Source organism: Erythrolamprus reginae, chromosome 6 (genome assembly GCF_031021105.1).
Source record: "Erythrolamprus reginae isolate rEryReg1 chromosome 6, rEryReg1.hap1, whole genome shotgun sequence".
Lineage (NCBI taxonomy): Eukaryota > Metazoa > Chordata > Lepidosauria > Squamata > Dipsadidae > Erythrolamprus > Erythrolamprus reginae.
Genome location: NC_091955.1, coordinates 15,335,433 through 15,357,809, shown reverse-complemented (window position 1 = coordinate 15,357,809; position 22,377 = coordinate 15,335,433). Strand labels below are relative to the sequence as shown.

Genomic DNA, 22,377 nt, shown 5'->3' with positions numbered 1-22,377 from the left:
GCAGCGCGCGCGCGCTCTGCGCCCTGCCTGCCTGCCCGCTAAATTCCGTTAGCGCCAAAATCTCCTCCTCCGTCCTCCCCCTACCAACACACATTACAAACACACCACACACATACTCCGCCTCGCCCCGCCTTTTTTGGCCCCACATATGTTCGGTCCGGAAAAACTGTTGGGGCAGCTGCCCAAGCTGGAGAGCTACGGGAATATGGCGTCCGTGGGGGACTTTAACCTGGTGAGCGCCAACGTCCCGGCCACCCGGGTGGAGATTTCGGTGTCTTGCAGGTGAGGCTGAGGCGACGGGGGTGAGGGGGGAGGAAAGGCAGTTTTGTTTTGTGGCGGCGGCGCGTTTCTCGGGGTTCGTGTGTGTGTGTGTGTGTGTGAAGGCGCTTCCCTCAGTTTCTGGACGGGACAAAAAAAAGAGGGGGTGGAAGTGGACAACCTTTCTGTGGGGCTGTGGGCGAGCGAGCGAACGTGTGAGGGGAAAAAAAAAATCTGCTTTGCCCGGTTGGCAAACCGTCGGAGCAGCGTTATTTTTATTTTATTTTATATTTATTTTATTTTATATTTATTTCATATTTTGCCGGGTGTGGGCTTTCCTCAACCCAGCGGGGCTGACAGCCAAGACGGGAGCCACCCACGCCACCTTCCCCCGGGGTGGGGTTGGATGCGGGAAATCCTCAACGCAGACTTTATTTCTCCCCCCCCCCCGTGGGTGTCAGTGGTTTTCCTGACCCGCCGTGACGCTCCGGGGTAGGCACCGGCCCCTCCCTCCCTCACACACATCACAACACGGGGAAAGTTCGCGGGGTGTGAAATTCCTGCGTTGTACAACAATCCGGGAAATCGGGGGGGGGGAGGATGTACGTGACGCGCCGCCCCGCCAGGCGGTTCACAGCAGGAACTTGTGGCTTTTTAAAGGTTTATTTGTTTTTTATTAGATTTGTATGCCGCCCTTCTCCGAGGACTCGAGGCGGCTAACAGCATATAATACGACAATACAGTACTACGGCAAATCTAATTAAATTTAAAATTACAGTCTAAAAAAATATATCGAATATTTAAAAACAATATTTAAAAACAGGTTGCCCTGTGGCTTCTTCTGAGTGTCAGAACGACCCACGAGACCGGAGACTCTGGAGAGAGGGGGATTTTAAAAAAATAATTGAAAAGGAAGGCTGCTACTCTTGGGCTTGATTCGGGTATTGGGGTGGGTGGCGTAGGAAATGCTTCTGGCATCGGCGTTTGCTTAGGGATGACTATTTCGACATTCATCCAGCAAAGGGTTTTATTTCCTCCCCGCTGAAAAGTTGTTAAATTCCTTCAGCTCTGCCAGGCTGAGACAAACTCACATTTTCATCCTCTTTTTTTCACTCTGTTTACCTGGTTGGTGCTTTACCTGTAACTCTGTGAACCTTTTCCTGGTAAAATATGCAGAAGATGTAGAAGTCCCCTCTATCTTTATTATTGATTTTTACAAGATGCTAACAAGTGGAAAATATTGACTTTATTATCTCTGGGTAAACATGCCAATAGTAATGCATATTCCAATTTTCTTTTGGAGATTGATTGATTATCTATCTATCCATCTATCTTATCTATATATAGTCTATCACCTATCTGTCTGTTTGAAATTCTCTTACTAGGAAATAAGTAATCTGATTTCCCCCACATTCTACTCACTGTTTCTTTCTGCAATCCAGTATTGCTCTTTTGAAAATACATTTTTTATCATGGTGATTAAGGAGATGAGAAAATTGATATCGTACATTATGAAGCCAGTACTGTATTCGTTGCCTTTAAGGTTGTTTCTTTCCTTTTTTTATTAGGAAATTTTAGAGATGCATGTTCTGGAGTTTTCATAAAGAATTGTAACTTATGTCTATTAAAGTTAGCAGCTAAAGAAGAAAATGCCATTTTTCTGCTGTTTGCAATATCGGTAGTCAAATTTGGTTCTTTTGTGTATGCAAGAGAATACAGGAACCAGTTTATGATGTTGGTGAAATGTGATTCAGATTCTGGAAAAGGTCTGAAGTCAGAGTTTATTTGTTGTAGCAGTTAATTTCCGACCATTCTTTCATTGTAGATATACAACTTCCTTCAATTGTTTGGGGAAATGGCCTTTGTTTGGAGGAATTTGTGATAGCTACAAATGATTGCTCAACAGAATACACCAAAACAGAAGTGTTACATTGAAGCCTATGTGACATTGAATAAGCTGTTCACTATGATGGCAATTCCACATTGGAAACAATTTCCTTTGATACATTTAAGACTGATACAGAAGAATTTGAAGGAATATTTCATTGTCAATGACTATATAAATGTTGCTAAAATTACTTAAAACCTGATAGGACACATGGAAATAGATTGATATAGCCAACAAATACCAAACTGGAGGATGTAGAAAAATTATTATGTGATCCATAATGTTGATAGATTCAGCATGTGTTCACATTAGCATTCTAATTAATTGTTTGATGCTTTTCATGGCAGTCTTCTCAGATCAAAATTTGATGCCCCTTTAAAAACATTATTTGTTCATTTTTATTATTTGGTTTTTCTATTCCTTCCTCCAAGAAAAGATATACATATATATAGTCTTTGACTTACAACCAAAATTTACTGGTATGTTACTAAATGAGATAGTTGAGCCCCCCCGCCCTTTTACATGGAACCTTACTGGCCACAGTTGTTAAGTGAATCTGTAGTTGTTAAATTAGTAAGACAGTTGTAAAGTGAATCTGTTTCCCCCATTGATTTTGCTTGTTACCGTGTTTCCCCGAAAGTAAGACAGTGTCTTACTTTCTTTTTACCCCCAAAAGCCCCACTACGTCTTACTTTCGGGGTATGTCTTACATTGGAGAAAAATTGAAAGGGTCGCGTTCCCGAAGGCATCTCCCCAGAGTCCAGAAGGGCACGCGTGGAGCCGCAGATGCGTGTCGGGGAAGCGTGTGTCTGGAGGGGAGGAGCCACTCTGTGCAGTTGGGCAGCCCCACCTGCCTGCCGGAAAGGAGGCGGGCGAAGGAGGGCGCAGCTCCGGCCGCTCACCTCGGAGCCGGTCGGCCTCGCTGGCCGCTTGCAGCCAAGCCTCGGCAGGTCTCGGTTGCTGGGATGAGTGCCTTCGCTGCAAGCCGCCGCCCGCTCGGCTCGCTTCGGACCAGCGCCGTCCTTCGCTTTGCCAAACCGGGGAAGAGGCGGTGGTGCTGCGGCGAGGCGAAGGGCGTGCGGGGAGCAGCCGGAAAGGAGGTGGGCGAAGGAGGGCGCAGCTCCGGCCGCTCGCCTTGGAGCCGGTCGGCCTCGCTGGCCGCTTGCAGCCGAGCCTTGGCAGGGGAAGAGGTGGTGGCGCCGCGCCGCGGCGAAGGCGAGGGGCGCGCGGGGAGCTTGGAAGTGACATCATCGGGCTCCCCCCCGGCAATACATATGTCTTACATTCGGGGTACGGCTTATATTAGCCGACCTCCCTGAAACCCCCGATACATCTTACAATCGGGGGTGTCTTACTATCGGGGAAACAGGGTAGAAGATCACAAAAAGTGAATGCAATGTTTCTAGACACTGCAACTGTCATAAACATGAAGCAGTTGCCAAGCATCTGAATTTTAGCCATGTGACCATGGGGGCGCTGTAGTAGTTAAAAGTGTATTAAAAAGTACAATAAAAGTCAGTGCCACTTTTTTCAGTGCTGTTGCAACTTTGATTGCTCGTAAACAAATGGTTGTAAGTCGAGCATAGTATTGTACTTTCCCTGCTTTTGTGTACAAAATCTGTCGTTAGGGATAATAAAGGTATCTATACTATGGAGTTAACTAATCTATTTGATCTATTATCACCTTTTGATGAGTTACATCAAAAGCTATTAGTGAATTATCTCTGCCCTTTCCCTATCCCTGGCTTCCATGATTTCTAATTATTTGAAAGGTTGTGGAATCCCCCAAAGGAGATTTTGGTTGTGTCTAAAAGGTTCTTACAACACAGAAGCTGATTTTTAGAAAGTGGAAAAGAGCTGATCTATCTCTGCATTGTAGAACTTTTAGAATTCACCTGTGTAGCATTTAGGTTTACATAAAAAAGCTATGTTAGAAAACTGTTTTTAAAATTTGTGAGTAGGTACCAGTATATTCAGAGGATGCAAATGTAATGTCAGAGCTAAAAACCTATAGTTGTGATAGTAATCCCTAGTAAATGTCCCATCATAGCCAAACTATTCAGAAAAAAATTGTCCAATTGCTGTATTATTTGAAGGTGGGAGTTTCCAAAGAGCTACTAAATGAGGGATTGAATCAGTATTTTATACATGGTGTGATACATCATTCCCTTCTCTGTATAGCAAAATGTGACAATTTGATTGGAAAGAATATACAGGTTGTACTTGACCAATTGGGCCCAAAATCTCTGTTGTTAAGTGAATGATGTCCCATTTTAGCATGTTTGTGCCATGCTTGTTAAGTGAATCACTAGAGGGAATCACATGATTATTTAAAAGAATTTGGTTTCTCCCATTGACTTTGCTTGTCAGCTCCCTAGGATTACAGGATTCCACAATTATTATAAATACATGCTGGTTGTCAAGCACCTGAAGTTATGTGACTGGGATGCTATAACAGTAAGAAGTGGTCATAATATCACTTTTTAAAAGTGTTTACATAGTACAACTTTGAACAATCATTAGATAAATGACTGTAAGTCAAGGAGTACAGTGATCCCTCTATTATCGCGAGGGTTCCGTTCCAAGACCCCTCGCGATAATCGATTTTTCGCGATGTAGGGTTGCGGAAGTAAAAACACCATCTGCGCATGTGCGCCCTTTTTTCTATGGCCGCGCATGCGTAGATGGTGGAGTTTGCGTTCCCCGCCGCCCACGCAAAGGGGAAACCCCGATTCGGCTCCTCGCTGCTGCTGCGCTACTGAGCAGATCAGCTGCTGGGCGGCCGAAGGAACCTTCCCTGGGTCTTCCCGACCGCCCACGCAAAGGGGAAACCCCGGCTCCTCGCTGATGCCCGCCGCTTGCCCGCCCGCCAGCAAGAGGGGGAAGACCCAGGGAAGGTTCCTTCGGCCGCCCAGCAGCTGATCTGCTCGGCGCAGCAGTAGTGAGCAGACGAAGATCGGGGTTTCCCAGCCGCCCATGCAAAGGGGAAACCCCGGCTCCTCGCTGATGCCCCCGCTCGCCCGCCTGCCGCCCGCCGCCCGCCAGCAAGAGGGGGAGAGATAAAGAGAGAGAAGGAAAGAAAGAGATGAGAGAGGGAGGAAGAGAGTGTGAGAGAGGAAGAAGCAAGATAGAGAAAGAGAGAGAGAAAGGAAGATGAGAAAGGAAGGAAGAGAGTGACGTCATCGGGTGGAAAAATCACGATATAGCGTTTCGCGAAGATCGAGATCACGAAACTCGAGGGATCACTGTACATGTAGCAGAATATTTCTCTTACTAGTATCATGTATATAAATATACGTATACTGTACCACCAATACCTACTTGACAAAATAAACAAACAAACAAATAAATAAATGTTTTTGACCTTTCTATTTTGGAGAGAGGAAATCTACATAGTGGGAATGAGCAAAGGAAAGCAAAAGACAAACTTCCATCCACAATGTGCCTAAATCCAAAAAAACAACCTGTAGTTACCTTTCGATGGGATTGCTTCAAACTTTGAAGGGGATTAATTAGCTGAAGGGATTAATCAGATTTGATACATAGTCTTTACTCTCACTAAGCCCCTCCTCCCATTGATTGATTGAAAAATAAACTATCAGTTAAGGATGGGAATAGGCGGCCACTGCTTCCTGCTCCCATTGCCACCTTAATTTTTGAATTCATCCTCACATACCGCATCTCCAAAATGTACTTATTTAAAAATCAATTTATATAATTTATAACTCAAAGCAATTATCTGTGGCATATAAGATAAATTAAGTCATTTCCTACTACGTTTGGGACTCATCTTCAGGCGCTGATGATCCATGGAACACAGGAGGCCATGTGTTGTTCACTATGCTCTAGGACAGTGTTTTTCAACCAGTGTGCTGCGAGACATGGTCAGGTGTGCCGCGAAGCTCAGAGAGAAAGAAAACAAGAGAGAGAGAAAGCAAGAGAGAAAGAAAGCAAGAGAGAGAGAGAAAGAAAGAGAGCTAAAAAGAGAGAGAGAGAGAAAGAGAACAAGAGAGAGAAAGAAAGCAAGAGAGAGAGAGAAAAGAAAAGAAAGAGAGATAAAGAAAGAGAGGGAGGGAGGGAAGGAGAGAGAGAGAAAGACATAGAGGGAGATAGGGAGGGAGAGAGAAAGAGAGCAAAAAAGAGAGGAAGGAAGGAAGAGAAAGAAAGAGGGATGGAGAGAGAGAGAGAAAAAGAGGAAGGAAGGGAGAGAAAGAGGGAGGGAGAAAGAAATAGAGTGAAGGGGAGGAAGAGAGAGAGAGAGAATTTTTTTGTCCAAACTTTTTTTAGCCCCCCCCCCTCAATGTGCCCCAGGGTTTCGTAAATGTTAAAAATGTGCCGCGGCTCAAAAAAGGTTGAAAATCACTGCTCTAGAAATTACAAGGATCTTAACAACAACAAAAATAGTGCCTCCTAGAGGAAAAATGGGTTCTTGGTTTTGCATTTGAGAGTTTTACTGTGCAACTTATGGTATGCAATACTTGTTTATAAATTCACTATAATGCCACTGGAGGATAGACTGTTACCCAAGCAGCAGATCCCCTACCCAGACTTCATGCTATGAGAAATCCAGAGCATGATACCATGGTCTTTCGAGACTGAAGGATGCCAACAATGCCACTGCTACTTTAAAGCAGTGGTTCTCAACCTTGGTGTCGGGACCCCTTTGGGGGGGGGGTGTCGAATGACCATTTCACAGGGGTCACCTAAGACCATGGGAAAAGACAAATTTCCAATGGTGTTAGCAACTAAAGCTTCTATTCTGGCATCTCGGAACATATTTTTACAATCCAACCAATCAGGCGTTTACAGGGCGGGTGTCCCTCTGACCTCTTGCCAATCAGCTTAAAGATATGTTGGAAGAATTGGCGCTAAACTTATAGTTGGGGGTCACCACAAGATGAAGAACTGTATTAAGGGGTCGTGGCATTAGAAAGGTTGAGACCCACTGCTTTAAAGGAAAAAAATGTAACTATATATAAGTCCTTGGGTAACAAACAGTTTTTAAAAATGGGGAATAAAGGTAGTTAGCAATATGAAAATAGTTTTCTTCGCCATATTATGCATTACAGTAAAATAAAATTGTAGAAATTCTTTTTTTTTCATTTTCAGAAAAAGAAAATGGTAGAAAAATCAGATTTTTCAATATTTTCTTGGTGTTTCTTTTCCTATCCTTACATTTCTAATGATATATTCTGCACACATTCAAAACCAACATCTACATTTATTTAGTTAACAGATTTAAATCCTTTTTTTGTTCAGGAATCATGTTGGCATACCTAGTGCTCCTTCCTGCAATTTTACCATATGACACCCCTGTAAGGTAGCTTGGGGCGAAAGAATGTGACTGGTCCAGAATTACCCATTGAGCTTTTCCAGTGAATGTAGACCGGAACCTAGGTCTTCCCAATGGCAGTCCATTCCTCTTACACACCATACCAGTCTGGTCGTTTCATTATAAAATAAGTTTTTATTTGAAAATTTACTAGAAATATTCCAGATTTGTAAATTGTGCGATGCATAAACATACAGGGTGGAATAATAAGTGCACATTTACTACCCTGTTTCCCCCCAAATAAGACATTTGCTAATAATAAGCCCAATTGAGCTTTTGAGTGCATGGCAATATGGCCAAGCGCTTATTTCAGGGTTCCAAAAATACAAGACGGGGTCTTATTTTCGGGGAAATATAGTACATGTTACAGACATTTAGAGCATTTTACACACTGACATTTAGATTCTCTACACATTTTTAGGTCATTTTGTTTTCAGTAATGCACCTAATAGCAAAGCGTGTACCAGGTTTTTTAGCATGTCTCTCTTACAACAGGAAATGTGAAATATACTCTAGAAGTATAAAATATTTTTTGCATTAGATAGAAAGGCAATCATTGGTCTATACCAGTGATTTTCAACCTTTTTTGAGCCATGGCACATTTTTTACATTTACAAAACCATGGGGCACATTGAGGGGGGGGCGGCTAAAAAAAGTTTGGACAAAAAAATTCTCTCTCTCTCTCTTCCTCTCTTTCGCTCTATTTCTCTCCCCCTCCCTCTTTCTCTCCCTTTTTTTCTCTCTCTCTCCATCCCTCTTTATTTCTCTCTTCCTTCTTTCCTCTGTTTTGCTCTCTTTCTCTCTCCCTCCCTACCTCCCTCTGTCTTTCTCTCTCCCACCTTCCCTCCCCCCTCTCTCTTTCTTTCTTTCTTTCTCTCTTGCTCTCTCTCTCTCTTTCTCTCTTGCTTTCTTTCTTTCTCTCTCTCTTTCTTTCTCTCTTATTTTCTTTCTCTCTCTCTTGCTTGCTTGCTTTCTCTCCCTCTTGCTCTTTCTTTCTCTCTCTTGTTTTCTTTCTCTCTTGCTTGCTTGCTTTCTTTCTCTCCCTCTTGCTCTTTCTTTCTTTCTTTCTCTCTCTCTCTCTCTTTCTTTCTCTCTCTGAGCTTCGCGGCACACCTGACCATGTCATGCAGCACACTGGTTGAAAAACACTGGTCTATACACATTTAGAGGTGTCTTGATTTCAAGCAAGGAGATATTTTACTTACGTTTATTTTACCTAGATTTTACCTATGTTTCTAACCTAGGAGGTGGAATTATACCACAGTGAAATACAGACAAAAGATGATATGGAATATTGGACAATGGCCATTTCCTGGTTTTTCATGCAGGCTAGTTGAAACAAGTTTAAAGTCTGAAACTAGAGGAGGAAATTTCCAAGTAGTTTTCTGTATGGCTGCAGAAATCAAGTTACCGTACATTTACCAGTACACTAGCCTGGGCTGTAATTCTTTACTTATTGTTAAATATTTACGGTAACTTTGTACAGTGGTTTGTCATTTTACTAATATTGTCTTTGAAGGAGCAGCTGTACTTTGTTTGCAGACAGTTCTAAGTCCCCAAGACTGGAGATTAGACTGGGAACTAAAAAATAAGAAAAGTTAATGACAAACCTCTTATTTATTGTTACCAAGAATACTAGGTTAGAAACATAGAAGTCTGACGGCAGAAAAAGACCTCCTGGTCCATCTAGTCTGCCCTTATACTATTTTCTGTATTTTATCTTAGGATGGATATGTGTTTATCCCAGGCATGTTTAAATTCAGTTACTGTGGATTTATCTACCACGTCTGCTGGAAGTTTGTTCCAAGGATCTACTACTCTTTCAGTAAAATAATATTTTCTCATGTTGCTTTTGATCTTTCCCCCAACTAACTTCAGATTGTGTCCCCTTGTTCTTGTGTTCACTTTCCTATTAAAAACACTTCCCTCCTGGACCTTATTTAACCCTTTAATATATTTAAATGTTTCGATCATGTCCCCCCTTTTTCTTCTGTCCTCCAGACTATACAGATTGAGTTCATTAAGTCTTTCCTGATACGTTTTATGCTTAAGACCTTCCACCATTCTTGTAGCCCGTCTTTGGACCCGTTCAATTTTGTCAATATCTTTTTGTAGGTGAGGTCTCCAGAACTGAACACAGTATTCCAAATGTGGTCTCACCAGCGCTCTATATAGCGGGATCATAATCTCCCTCTTCCTGCTTGTTAGAATGTTTATGTAATCATCCAAAGTTTAGGTGCTTGTGCAATCCTAAAATTGATTAAGACTTTTACGTTAGCATCAAACATGGGTAAAGGTTTATAATGAGTAAATCTTGCTTTGAGATGAGATGGCTAGATTGCTCAATCTATGGCAGTATGCCCCCCATTTGTGTTTAAATCGCTGTTTTCATAGTATAACATGATGGACATTTATTTATATTTGTATAATTCTGTATTGTGAATGATTTGATTCCATCCACATCCATTTGCTGTTAAAAGTTAACATGATTTTAACATGTCTTTCTGACAATCATTTGGAGGCTTCCTTGTTGAATTATTTTTATTGCTCACTCAGTATGCAGGCTGGCCATTATAATGTCTTTATGTGCCCTATTGAATAATCAGTTACGCACTATAAAGCTGAGGTCTGCCTGAGGAAATACTAATATGCTTTGCCTGGTGTTAGGTTTAATAATCTGGCTTTCAGCACCAGCCCTTAATTCTTTATCCTACACAGTAGAATACTAGACAATATCTTGCATGTTTATGACTATGTATATGACTTTATATAATATTTCTGATTTTCACTCTCGTTTTCAATTGAAAATCAAATCAATCTGTTGCATCTCAGATTCTGTGTAGATTATATTCATCTTTTTTTGCTCTAGAATGTTTTATACCAGTGATAGCAAACCTTTTGTTTCCTTGGGTGCTGAAAGCGAATGTGCGTGTGCTATCGTGCATGCGCGAGTGCCCACACCCATAATTCAATGCCTGGGGATTTTAATTATCCCCCCGGAGGCCCTCTGGAGGCCAGAAACAACCCATTTCCCAAACTCTGGTGGACCCAATAGGCCCATTTTTCACCCTCCCCAGGCTACAGAGGCAAAATACTCTCCCCCCTCCCTCCAAAGACTCTCCGGAATCTGAAAATGTCCTCCCAGAGCCTCCGGGCAAGCCGAAAAACAGCTGGTACGCACATGCACTGGAGCTCAGCTAGGGTAAGAGCTCATGTGCCAGCAGATATGGCTCTGCGTGCCATCTGTGGCATCCATGCCATAGGATCGCCATCACTGTTTTATACACTTGAATAAAAGGGATGTGAGAATTTATTATTTCAGTAGAAGGAAAGCATCCTGACCAGTAGAGTCTATGACAGAATCATTTTTCTGATTAAAGGTTCATAAATGAAATACTTAATAGATAAAAATAATATTACCGGTCTTATTGTTCATGTGTACAGGGAAGTTACAAATTCAGTGACCATTCAAAGTTATAATGGCACTGAAAACAATGATTTAGGACCCTTTTTCTCAACTGTTGCAGCATTTTTATCGTCACTTGATAAAAACCCAGACACTTGGCAACTGGCATGTAATTGATAATGATTGCAGTGTCCTGGGTTCATGTAAACTCCCTTTGCAACCTTCTGACAAGCAAAATCAATGGGGAAGCCATATTTCTAACATTTTAACACAGTAATTTCATAGCGAGATAGGCAGCAAATGAACAAATCAACAAATAAACCCAGCAAATTAGTATGTGAATTCCATAATAAATAGTTAATTGGGATTTTATTAAACTTTGTAGTATTTATTTATTAAAAATTCATACTTTCTTTTTTTTTCTTCTAAAAATTTGTTCTACAGAAACAGCAGTGGCAATAAGGCTAATTATTATTTACAACATAGAACATAAATAACAGAGTTGGAAGGGATGTTGGAGATCTTGTAGTTCAACTCCTTGTTCGAGCAGGAGACTCTATACCAGTGATGGTAAACCTTTTTTCCCTCAAGTGCCAAAAGCGTACACACAACTATGCGTGCCCTCCCATGTGCCCTACCCCCTGTGAATGCGTACATGACCACCTCACATGCTGCCCATCCTCCCCATGCATGTGTGCATGACTCTCTCACACACACACCATTTTGGGCCTAGCAGGCTTCTCTGAAGCCTCCGAAGGCTGGGGCTGGGCCCATTTTCCCACTTCCACTAGGCCCGGTGGGCTCATTTGTCACCCTTCCCAGGCTTCAGAGGCTTTTTTGGAGCCTGGGGAGGGTAAAAACGGTCTCACCTGTCCCCCGGAGGCCAAATACGCCCTCCCAATTCCGTTATCTATCCACATTATTCTGTCTTATCAGGAAGTAGGTTGTGGTTTCCTCTGTATTTCCAAATGCCTTATTGAAATCCAAGTGTACTATGTCCAGAGCATTTCACTAGTTCACTAGTTTACTCACTTTGTCAAAGAATGAAATAAGATTTGTTTGGCATATATCTGTTTTTGACAAGCCCATGTTGGCTTTGGATTATCATTTTGCTGCTTGATTATCTTTGCCAGGAACTTCCCAGATATTAGTGACAGATTGATTGGTCTGTTGTTTCCTGGGTTTGGGTCTCCCCCGCCCCATTTTTTGAAGACTGGAACCGTATCAGCTCTTTTCCAGTCCTTAGATATGTCTCCTGGTGTTCTAAAAACTTTGAAAGATATGGTACAATGGTTCTGAGGTCACACATCTCCCAGTTCCTTCAGGTGATTTGAATCCCTCTAGAGTGATCAGGTGTTTGTTTATCTTTTTCTTGCTCATTTAAATTTGCATTTCCAGTACAGGCTCTGTTTTGGGCAAGTTGGGTTGTATTTATTTTTGCATGAAGATATGCAAATAATTAAGCAGTTCTTTTTTCTCCCCACTGCCAGTTACTTCCTTGCCACTTTCTCACATTATTGGATTGATTGTTTCCTTGACTTTTATTCTTGTTTTTTTTACGTGTGAAAATTTTTAAAATTATTTTTGACATTTGTTGCAAGTCTTACTTCATTCTCAGCCTTAGTTTTCCTGACTTCATCTTTGCAGCTTTGAGCTATTTGTTGGTATTCTGTCCTAGATATGGGCCCCTCTTTCCATTTAGAATTACAGTGATACCTCGCCTTACAAACGCCTCATCATACAAACTTTTCAAGATACAAACCCGGGGTTTAAGATTTTTTTGCCTCTTCTTACAAACTATTTTCACCTTACAAACCCACTGCCGCCACTGGGATGCCCCGCCTCTGGACTTCCATTGCCAGCGAAGCACCTGTTTTTGCGCTGCTGGGATTCCCCTGCAGCATCGCAAAAACACAGAGGTGGGGTTTCAAGGATTTCGGTGTTTTTGCGATGCTGCGATTTCACTAATGCTCCCTTCGCTGGGAAACCCCACCTCTGGACTTCTGTTGCCAGCAAAGCACTCATTTTTGCAATGCTGGGATTCCCCTGCTGGGATTCCCCTGCAGCATCACAAAAACACAGAAGTCCAGAGGTGGGGTTTCCCATGGAGGGGAGCCTCAGGGGAATCCCAGCAGTGCAAAACTGGGTGCTTCGGCTGGCAAAAGGGGTGAGTTTTGGGCTTGCACGCATTAATTGCTTTTCCATTGATTCCTATGGGAAACATTGTTTCGTCTTACAAACTTTTCATCTTAAGAACCTTGTCCCAGAACCAATTAAGTTCTTAAGACAAGGTATCACTATACTATTATTAATTAATACTCACTATTAATTATAGCGATTTTCTCATGTAAAATGAAATGATTAATTCATGTATTTGGCTCTTGCGGTGGCTTGGGTCTATATTTGTAGTTAAAACCTCTCCAGTATATTCTCACTGCAAACTGTTTTTCTTGTTTCTAAGATTTATGTAGCTTGATAATAATTCTGACCTTATTTTTCTTCACATCATTGCTTTAGATTATTTCTGGTAGAAAAATGAATATTGACTTAGGGCTTAAGTTTCCAGGTTGTAACAAAGGCAACAATACACCCTATTTTCATTTTTTTAAATTTAAAAATAAATACGCTTTTAAAATTTCAAATGTGCTCCCTATCCTAAACATTTGGGACACTTGTTCCTAGAAAAGAATATGTCGTTTGAACTTAAGTTTTTGTTAGCCTTAGATGTAATAACTTTAATGTTTAAATATAGGTCCTATTCTTCATGTTTAGCTCTCGTCAACTAGCCATACCCTTCTGGGATTCAAACCCAGGTTGCTTGCATATTAGTCAGATGTGTTAACCTCTAGGCCACGGGCTCTCATCCTTTTATTGGTTGTATGGGGGGGGGAGGGAATTTAAGTATTTTTTTCAATGAGATCAGTCTATCAGGGCAACCTGGTCTACCTAAATATGGAATGGAACATATTGCTTTTGCTTTTGCCTTTCAGTCCCAATAGTTAACACAAAATAGTTGGTTGCGGAATTGATTGCCTATGAAGGCTCCTGGATTGGGGCTGAAAGGTGAAAGAGGAAAAAACACTTATTCTTTATGTTATTATAAATTTCAGAATGGGACAGTGGTGTTATAGGATGAATAACTTCAAATGTCCTCTTTCAATTCAAAGCTCCAGTAAGAGATTAAAAACTCTTTCCTGGCATTCCCTACCCTCCCTACTAAGGGAGTACCATAACTGTCAAATAGTTACTCCCTGTAACTGTCCCCAAGAAAGGGATAATATGTAAATAGTTCCTAAGAATTTAAACCAGTTTAAGGTTCTTGACAACTGCTTGGAACAATAAAGTTGGCTGAAACCAATTTTGCCTGAGTAGAACAATTGAGAAATAGACACCTTTATTCAAAATACATCAGTGGAGGCCTCCATATAACTACAGTGTCATCGTTAAGTGTCATGTAAACATGGAATCGTATATGGATTCCAAAATCTTTAAGTGTCATGTAAACACAGGAATCGTATATGTATAGGGGATGATATTACAGCAATACTGTAGTTGCCTAACTATATACAGGTGAAACTCAAAAAATTAGAATATTATGCAAAAAATTTTGCTAATGCAACTTAAAGGATGAAACGTAATACAGTGGTACCTCTACTTAAGAACCCCTCTACTTAAGAACTTTTCTAGATAAGAACCGGGTGTTCAAGATTTTTTTGCCTTTTCTTAAGAACCATTTCCTACTTAAGAACCTGAGCTAGGAAATATTTCCCAGGAAATTTGACAGCGGCACCAAAGCCTGGCCAGTTTCCCCATTTCTCTCTCTGGTGTAGTGTATGGGAAGCAGCCTCGTGCCGGGTGTATGGGAAGCATATGCTCCTCCTTGCCCCCTCAGAGTCCCTCTTTTTTTAAAGCCTTAAAGTTTTAGATTTTTTTGATTCCCCTCACCTCACCTTCTTCCTTCAACAGTGACTGTCCTCCTCTTCTCCTTCCTCCTCCTCCCACCCAAATTCCGAGCTTTTATTTCTTTCCTACTGCATTTGCACGCATTATTTGCTTTTACGTTGATTCATATAGGAGAAATTGCTTCTACTTACAAACATTTCTACTTAAGAACCTGGTCACGGAAGGAATTAAGTTCTTAAGTAGAGGTACCACTGTATATGAGAGAGACTCATTACGTGCAAGGCAAGATATTTCAAGCTGTGAAATGTCATAATTGTGATGATTATGAGGTACAGCTCATGAAAACTCTAAATCTACCATCTCAGAAAATTAGAATATTACATGCGATCAATAAAACACTGTACACATAGAACAATATCAGACGTATGAAAAGTATAAGCATGCACATGTACTCAGAACTTGGTTTGGGCCCTTTCTGCAGCAATTATAGTCCTCAGAGAGGGGTGGCATATAAATCCAATAAATAAAATAAATTACTGCCTCAATGCTGCGTAGCATGGAAGCTATCAACCTGTGGCACTGCTGAGGTATTATGGAAGACCAGGATGCTTCAATAGTGGGCTTCAACTCCTCTGCATTGTTTGGTCTCATGTCTCTCGTCTTTCTCTTGGCAATGACCCATAGATTCTCTATGGGGTTCAGGTCAGGTGAGTTTGCTGGCCAATCTAACACAGTAATCCTACCGTCATTGAATCACGTTTTGGTGCTTTTGCCATTGTGAGCAGGTGCCAAGTCCTCCTGGAAAATTGAAATCAGCATCCCCATAAAGCTCAGCTGCAGAAGGAAGCATGAAGTGCTCCAAAACCTCCCGGTAGACAGCTGCTTTGCATTGACTGTAGACTTAATGAAGCACACAATACCAGCAGATGACAAGGCTCCCCAAATCAACACAGATTGTGGAAACTTCACACTAGACTTCAAGCATCTTGCTGTGTGTGCCTCTCCATTCTTCCTCCATATTCTGGCTCCTTGGTTTCCAAATGAGATGCAAAAGTTTCCAGTCTGTGTTGATTTGGGGAGCCATGTCATGTCTTGAACTATCTTGTCTTGCATCTAATGAGTTTATCTCATACAGTGATACATTGTCTTACAAACTTAATTGGTTCCGGGACGAGGTTCTTAAGGTGAAAAGTTTGTAAGATGAAACAATGTTTCCCATAGGAATCAATGGAAAAGCAATTAATGCGTGCAAGCCCAAAATTCACCCCTTTTGCCAGCCGAAGCACCCATTTTTGCGCTGCTGGGATTCCCCTGAGGTTCCCCTCCATAGGAAACCCCACCTCCCGACTTCTGTGTTTTGGAGATGCTGCAGGGGAATCCCAGCATCGCAAAAACAAGCGCTTCGCTGGCAACGGAAGTCCGGAGCTGGGGTTTACCATGGAGGGGAGCCTCAGGGGAATCCCAGCAGCGCAAAAACGGGTGCTTCACTGGCAATGGGAGTCCGGAGGTGGGGCATCCCAGCGGCGGTGGTGGGTTTGTAAGGTGAAAATAGTTTGTAAGAAGAGGCAAAAAAATCGTAAACCCCGGGTTTGTATCTTGAAAAGTTTGTATGATGAGGCGTTTGTAAGATGAGGTATCACTGTATACTGTATTACATTTCACCTTTTAAGTTGCATTACTGAAATAAACTTTTGCACAATATTCTAATTTTTCGAGTCTCACCTGTAGAATAATTCTTCTGGACAGCAACTAAAAGGTACAATATTAACTAGCAAAGGAACACTCAAAATATTCCAAGCCATTTTCAGTCATCCTCACATGGATTTTCATAGGTGGATTAAAACTATCTCCTGATATGATTTATCTTTCATGGATTCTCTGAACTTTAATAATGAAGCCACAATGAAAAGAATCAGAAGTGATAATATCAAGGATTTATTTTACATTGTCATTCTATAACAAGACTAAGCCTCACTATTAGTTGCTCAGAGTGTTCTTTTGAAAATTACCCCAACACATTAAGTAATCTTGTGAATTCTATATTTCTTAGAGACTTAGACTATTTTAATTAAGTCCTTACTGTACAGGTGGACAATTTGGCTGCTGGCTGAAGTGGTTTAGGGTGACAATGGATTAATAATAGCATCTTTCCCATTCCAACTCCCCTACATTTTTATTGTATTCACTATAACTCTTCACATTGTGAAGTCAAATTTGAATAAATGTGACTCATGAATAACATGCTTAGTTGGCATACAAGCCATGAAGTCACAAACTGGCATTGAGAAATCCCTGGCATAGATTTTATCTTATCTTTATTGTATCAAAACTGTTCTTTATTCTTCTCTCTTGCATTAGACTGAATATCTATTGCATATTTGTCAGTTTTCCTATTTCACCGAAATTGCAGTTTTACTCAGGATAAATTTGGCAGCGCTTTCTTGAAGTGGAATAGCTATTGTCAACACAGTTTTTAGGTTATTTGTCAAAAAGTGTACTTTAGTGAACCCAGATCCTGATTTATAGAATGTATTATTATTTAATCTAAATCCTTCCCTTCTTTTGCAAGTTCTAATCTCGTAGTAGTTTAGCCTTTCTAATGACCATCATTTTTGCTCAGTGGGTAAATTTTCAGTCCTTTGAATAAATTTTACCTTACTGATTTTCATTCCCAAGTAACTCTAAAGCATTTGCATGATCTTGGGCTATTATGTTTATATTACAAAATAAGGATTTCCATATATTTTTATTTATTTGTTTGTTTGTTTATTTATTTATTTTGTCCAGTACACAATGAGGGTTTTAGTGGGTATATATCTATGTACACATAGTAAAATACATGATGAAGGTTATAGAGGAGATACTCATAGTAAAATATATCTAAGAAAGAATAGAAAAGAAGGTATAGTAATAGAACATATCAATAAAAGAATAGAAGAAGAGATATAGGAATAGTAGAAAGGTATAGGAGAGCAATAGCACAGGGGACGGAAGGCACACTAGTGCACTTGTACTTGCCCCTTACTGACCTCTTAGGAATCTGGATAGGTCAACTGTAGATAATCTAAGGGTAAAGTGTTGGGGGTTTGGGGATGACACTATGGAGTCCGGTAATAAGTTCCACGCTTCAACAACTCGGTTACTGAAGTCATATTTTTTACAGTCAAGTTTGGAGCAGTTAATATTAAGTTTAAATCTGTTGTGTGCTCTTGTGTTGTTGTGGATGAAGCTGAAGTAGTCACCGACAGGCAGGACGCTGCAGCATATGATCTTGTGGGCAATACTTAGATCTTGTTTAAAGCGTCTTTAGTTCTAAACTTTCTAGGGCCAGGATTGAAAGTCTAGTGTCATAGGGTATTCTATTTTGAGTGGAAGAGTGAAGGGCTCTTCTGGTGAAGTATCTTTGGACATTTTCAAGGGTGTTAATGTCTGAGATGCGATATGGGTTCCAAACAGATGAGCTGTATTCGAGGATGGGTCTGGCAAAAGGTTTGTAAGCTCTGGTAAGTAGTGTGAGATTGCCAGAGCAGAAGCTACGTAGAATTAGGTTTATAACTCTTGAAGCCTTCTTGGCTATATTGTTGCAGTGGGCTTTGGCACTTAAATCTTTTGTTATTAGTATACCAAGGTCTTTAACCAAGTGGGGATTATCTGTGATAATTTGATTATTCAATTCCTATTTGGAGTTCAGATTCTTCTTCCCAATGTGTAGGACAGAGCATTTGCTAGTTGTGTTAGATCACTCAGAAACAGCGTCAAGGTCTTTTTGGAGAGTAGTTGTGTTATCGGTGGTGTTGAAGAGTTTTACATCTTCGGCAAAGAGGACACAGTTGCTTGTGATGTAATCGCAAAGGTCATTGATGTAGAGAATGAAGAGCGTTGGTCCCAGTACACTGCCTTGGGGAACACCGCTTTTAACTGGGATGGGGGTGGATATGGTGCTTCCCATTTTGACCACTTGTTGTCTGTTTGACAGGAATGCTGTAATCCAGCTATGGAGGGATCCTGAGATGCCATAGGATTTGAGTTTTAGGAGTAGTTTGTTGTGGACCACCGAATCAAAGGCTTTGCCGAAGTCAATATAAATCGTATCTGTAGATTTCCCTTGATCTAGATGAGTTGTCCATATATTTTTGCAGTGGAGGAGCTGCAGGTTGCAGGATAGTTTTTTTCTAAAACCAAATTGTTTGTTAGAGAGCAAATTATTAGTTTCTAGATGGAGAGTAACTGATTTGTTTATAATTGATTCCATGACTTTGCATGGGACGCAGTATAGTGAAATTGGTCTGTAGTTATCTACAAGAGAGGGGTCTCCTTTTTTGAAGATGGGGATGACCATTGCTTTCGACCATAGCTTAGGAAGTGTGCTGGTTCTGAAGGATTTTTCAAAAATTATGCTTAGTGGTTCAGCTATGGCAGAAGAGAGCTTTTTTATATGCCAATATTTTATAGGATTTATTCATACAATACCGTCATGTAACAGCCTTTTCCTGATGATATTCTTTGTTTCTTAAGCTGCTGTGTAGGAGCCTCAGGGAACTGAGAGAAAAAGCAAAAGCTTGATATGGAAATATGCAGAGAGTAGAGGAAGGCTTCTCACAAATGTCATTCTCAGCCATAGAACATTTCTGAATAGAACTTGCATATTTAAGTGGAACTGGGTTTTTCTGTTCTGTCTATTCCACAGTTTTTTTTAAGTAGGTAAGAAAATTATTTTCTTAAATAGTTCTTAACTACATTATCCGTCTCTTCTTGATAGAATATCCTGAGTAAAGGTGGCTAAAAATGAAAGCCTACATAATAAATCCTGGCACTTTTCTCTGAAGCTGCAAATCTATTAGTGTACATAGTACATAGGAAATTTTGTGAAACCTGTCCTGGCCCAGTGGGGGTTGCTGCAGATTCAAACCAATTCACCCTTACTGGTGGTGGAAAGTTGCACCTGCTCGCCAAACCAGAAGCAGTGGCCTGCTGTCCACAGCCCGAATCGGTTCTCCAGTTGCCACAGCTTGCAAAGAACTGTACAGAGAGTCATTTACCTGACGTGACATAGGGTTGCACTTCCATCGTGATGCAAACTGGCAGGGAAGGTAAGTAGAACCAACCCCTGGCCTGGTCTATTGACTTTTGTAAGACAACACAACCTATCTCTTGTCATGAGCAGTGAATGAATATACTAATATGCTGGCTGGGGACCAGTGTGGTCGGGCAGTAGGAAAAGCAAGTAGGATGCTTGGCTGCATAGCTAGAGGTATAACAAGCAGGAAGAGGGAGATTGTGATTCCCTTATATAGAGCGCTGGTGAGACCACATCTGGATTACTGTGTTCAGTTCTGGAGACCTCACCTACAAAAAGATATTGACAAAATTGAATGGGTCCAAAGACGGGCTACAAGAATGGTGGAAGGTCTTAAGCATAAAACGTATCAGGAAAGACTTCATGAACTCAATCTGTATAGTCTGGAGGACAGAAGGAAAAGGGAGGACATGATCGAAACATTTAAATATGTTAAAGGGTTAAATAAGGTCCAGGAGGGAAGTGTTTTTAATAGGAAAGTGAACACAAGAACAAGGGGACACAATCTGAAGTTAGTTGGGGGAAAGATCAAAAGCAACGTGAGAAAATATTATTTCACTGAAAGAGTAGTAGATCCTTGGAACAAACTTCCAGCAGACGTGGTTGGTAAATCCACAGTAACTGAATTTAAACATACCTGGGATAAACATATATCCATCCGAAGAAAAAACTCAGGAAATAGTATAAGGGCAGACTAGATGGACCATGAGGTCTTTTTCTGCCGTCAGTCTTCTATGTTTCTGTTTCTATGCTGGCTGGGGTCCTCAGTTACCAATCTGTTACTTGTTTTTGGTTAGTGTTGTTTTTACGATTGATTTTGATTTTGTAATTTTTAAATTATATTTTTGAATTTGTGCGCTGCCTAGGATGGTTTGCAAGTTGGGTAGCTGTAGAGGTTGAATAAATAATCAAGCATCTTTATTGTTTAAAATGTTGGACACGTGAGATAGTCCTGACAGGATCATAAAAAATAATTACAATATAATTACTGTACTTAGAAGAAAATTGTATTGTATTGTGTTCAAAGACATTTCAAAGAAATGTCCACCTAGGTTTAGTTTCAGATTGGTAGAAAGACATGGACACTGTTTGAAAAAAATGATTTAATGGTGAACAGGACCACATGGTTTGGAGGTCCTGGGCAAAAAGAGCATGTGTGTGTGTGTGTGTGTGTGTGTGTGTGTGTGTAGGGAGGGAGAGAGGGAGAGGGAGAGAGATTTGAACCCTCTCTTGGGCCCCACCTTGGAGTTTCCTGTTCCTTTATAAGATATGTACTTTGATTGGTTGTCAGACCAATCAAAGGGGCCAGGTTGAATCTTGCTGGTTGATGATGTAATGAAGGGTCTTTATTTATTTATTATTTATTTATTAGATTTGTATGCCGCCCCTCTCCGAAGACTCGGGGCAGCTAACAACAATATAAAAAGACAATGTAAACAAATCTAATATTAAAAGACAATCTAAAAACCCCCAATTTAAAGAACCACTCATACATACAAGCATACCATGTATAAATTCTATAACCCTAGGGGGAAGGGAAATTTCAATTCCCCCATGCCTGATGATGGAGGTGGCTTTTAAGGAGCTTGCGAAAGGCAAGGAGGGTGGGGGCAACTCTGATATCTTGGGGAGCTGGTTCCAGAGGGTCGGGACCGCCACAGAGAAGGCTCTTCTCCTGGGTCCCACCAAACGACATTGCTTAGTCGACAGGACCCAGAGAAGGCCCACTCTGTGGGACCTAACCGGTCGCTGGGATTAGTGCAGCAGAAGGCGGTCCCGGAGATATTGTGGTCCGATGCCATGAAGGGCTTTATAGGTCATAACCAAGACTTTGAATTGTGACCAGAAATTGGGCAATTCCTATTATGGCTTAGTGGTTTTGTTCTGGTTGGATCTTGAGTGAGGGCTTATCCTATCACCTTAGAGCTGAAGGTCTTTTGTGTTTTAGATAAACAGGCCCAGCCTTTGTCTTGTTAGATAGGTTGGTACCAAAATATCTGGTGGGGTGGGGGGCAGGGAACTGGGGCTCTGAGTTTGTCTTTAGAAACACTTTCCTCCTTTAGGGAAAATATAATATTCTGCCTTTTAAATATTTCCCAGAATTTTTCATTTTCCTAGGAAACGGGTGGGTGTTAACTTCTTACAGGCTGAGGTTCAAAATGTAAGTTGAAAAAAGTGTTACAGAGCGTTCACTCCAAGCAGTCTCTCCTTTTCATTGATATAAGTAGTGTACTTAATTTATTTACTTGGACTAGTAGGCAAATGACACAAAAACACCTAAAGCAATGTTAATAAAAAGGTGGATATAATTATAGATAAGCATGGATATAAATCAATATTTATTTTTATTTTTAAAAAAGTTTAATTGGCTGCCCATCTTATAGGCCACAGCCGGGGAAAGCTCACAAAAACAATAATAAAATCAATGTCCAAGGTAAAAAAATAAATAAAATCCCAACTTTTAAACAACATTCAGTACATCAACATTTACAATTATTCAGCTCCAGCCTCAC

The 22,377-nt window shown here is 40.9% G+C and overlaps 1 protein-coding gene across 1 annotated transcript in view; it reads left to right on the top strand.

Moving 5' to 3' along the window:
• LOC139169331 (copine-8) overlaps positions 1–22,377 on the top strand; it is an 80,452-nt gene continuing 58,075 nt past the window's right edge. Inside the window, exon 1 of the mRNA XM_070755322.1 lies at positions 1–282. Coding sequence (XP_070611423.1) covers positions 149–282 — 134 coding nt within the window. The 5' untranslated portion in view covers positions 1–148. The remainder of the gene's footprint in view (positions 283–22,377) is intronic.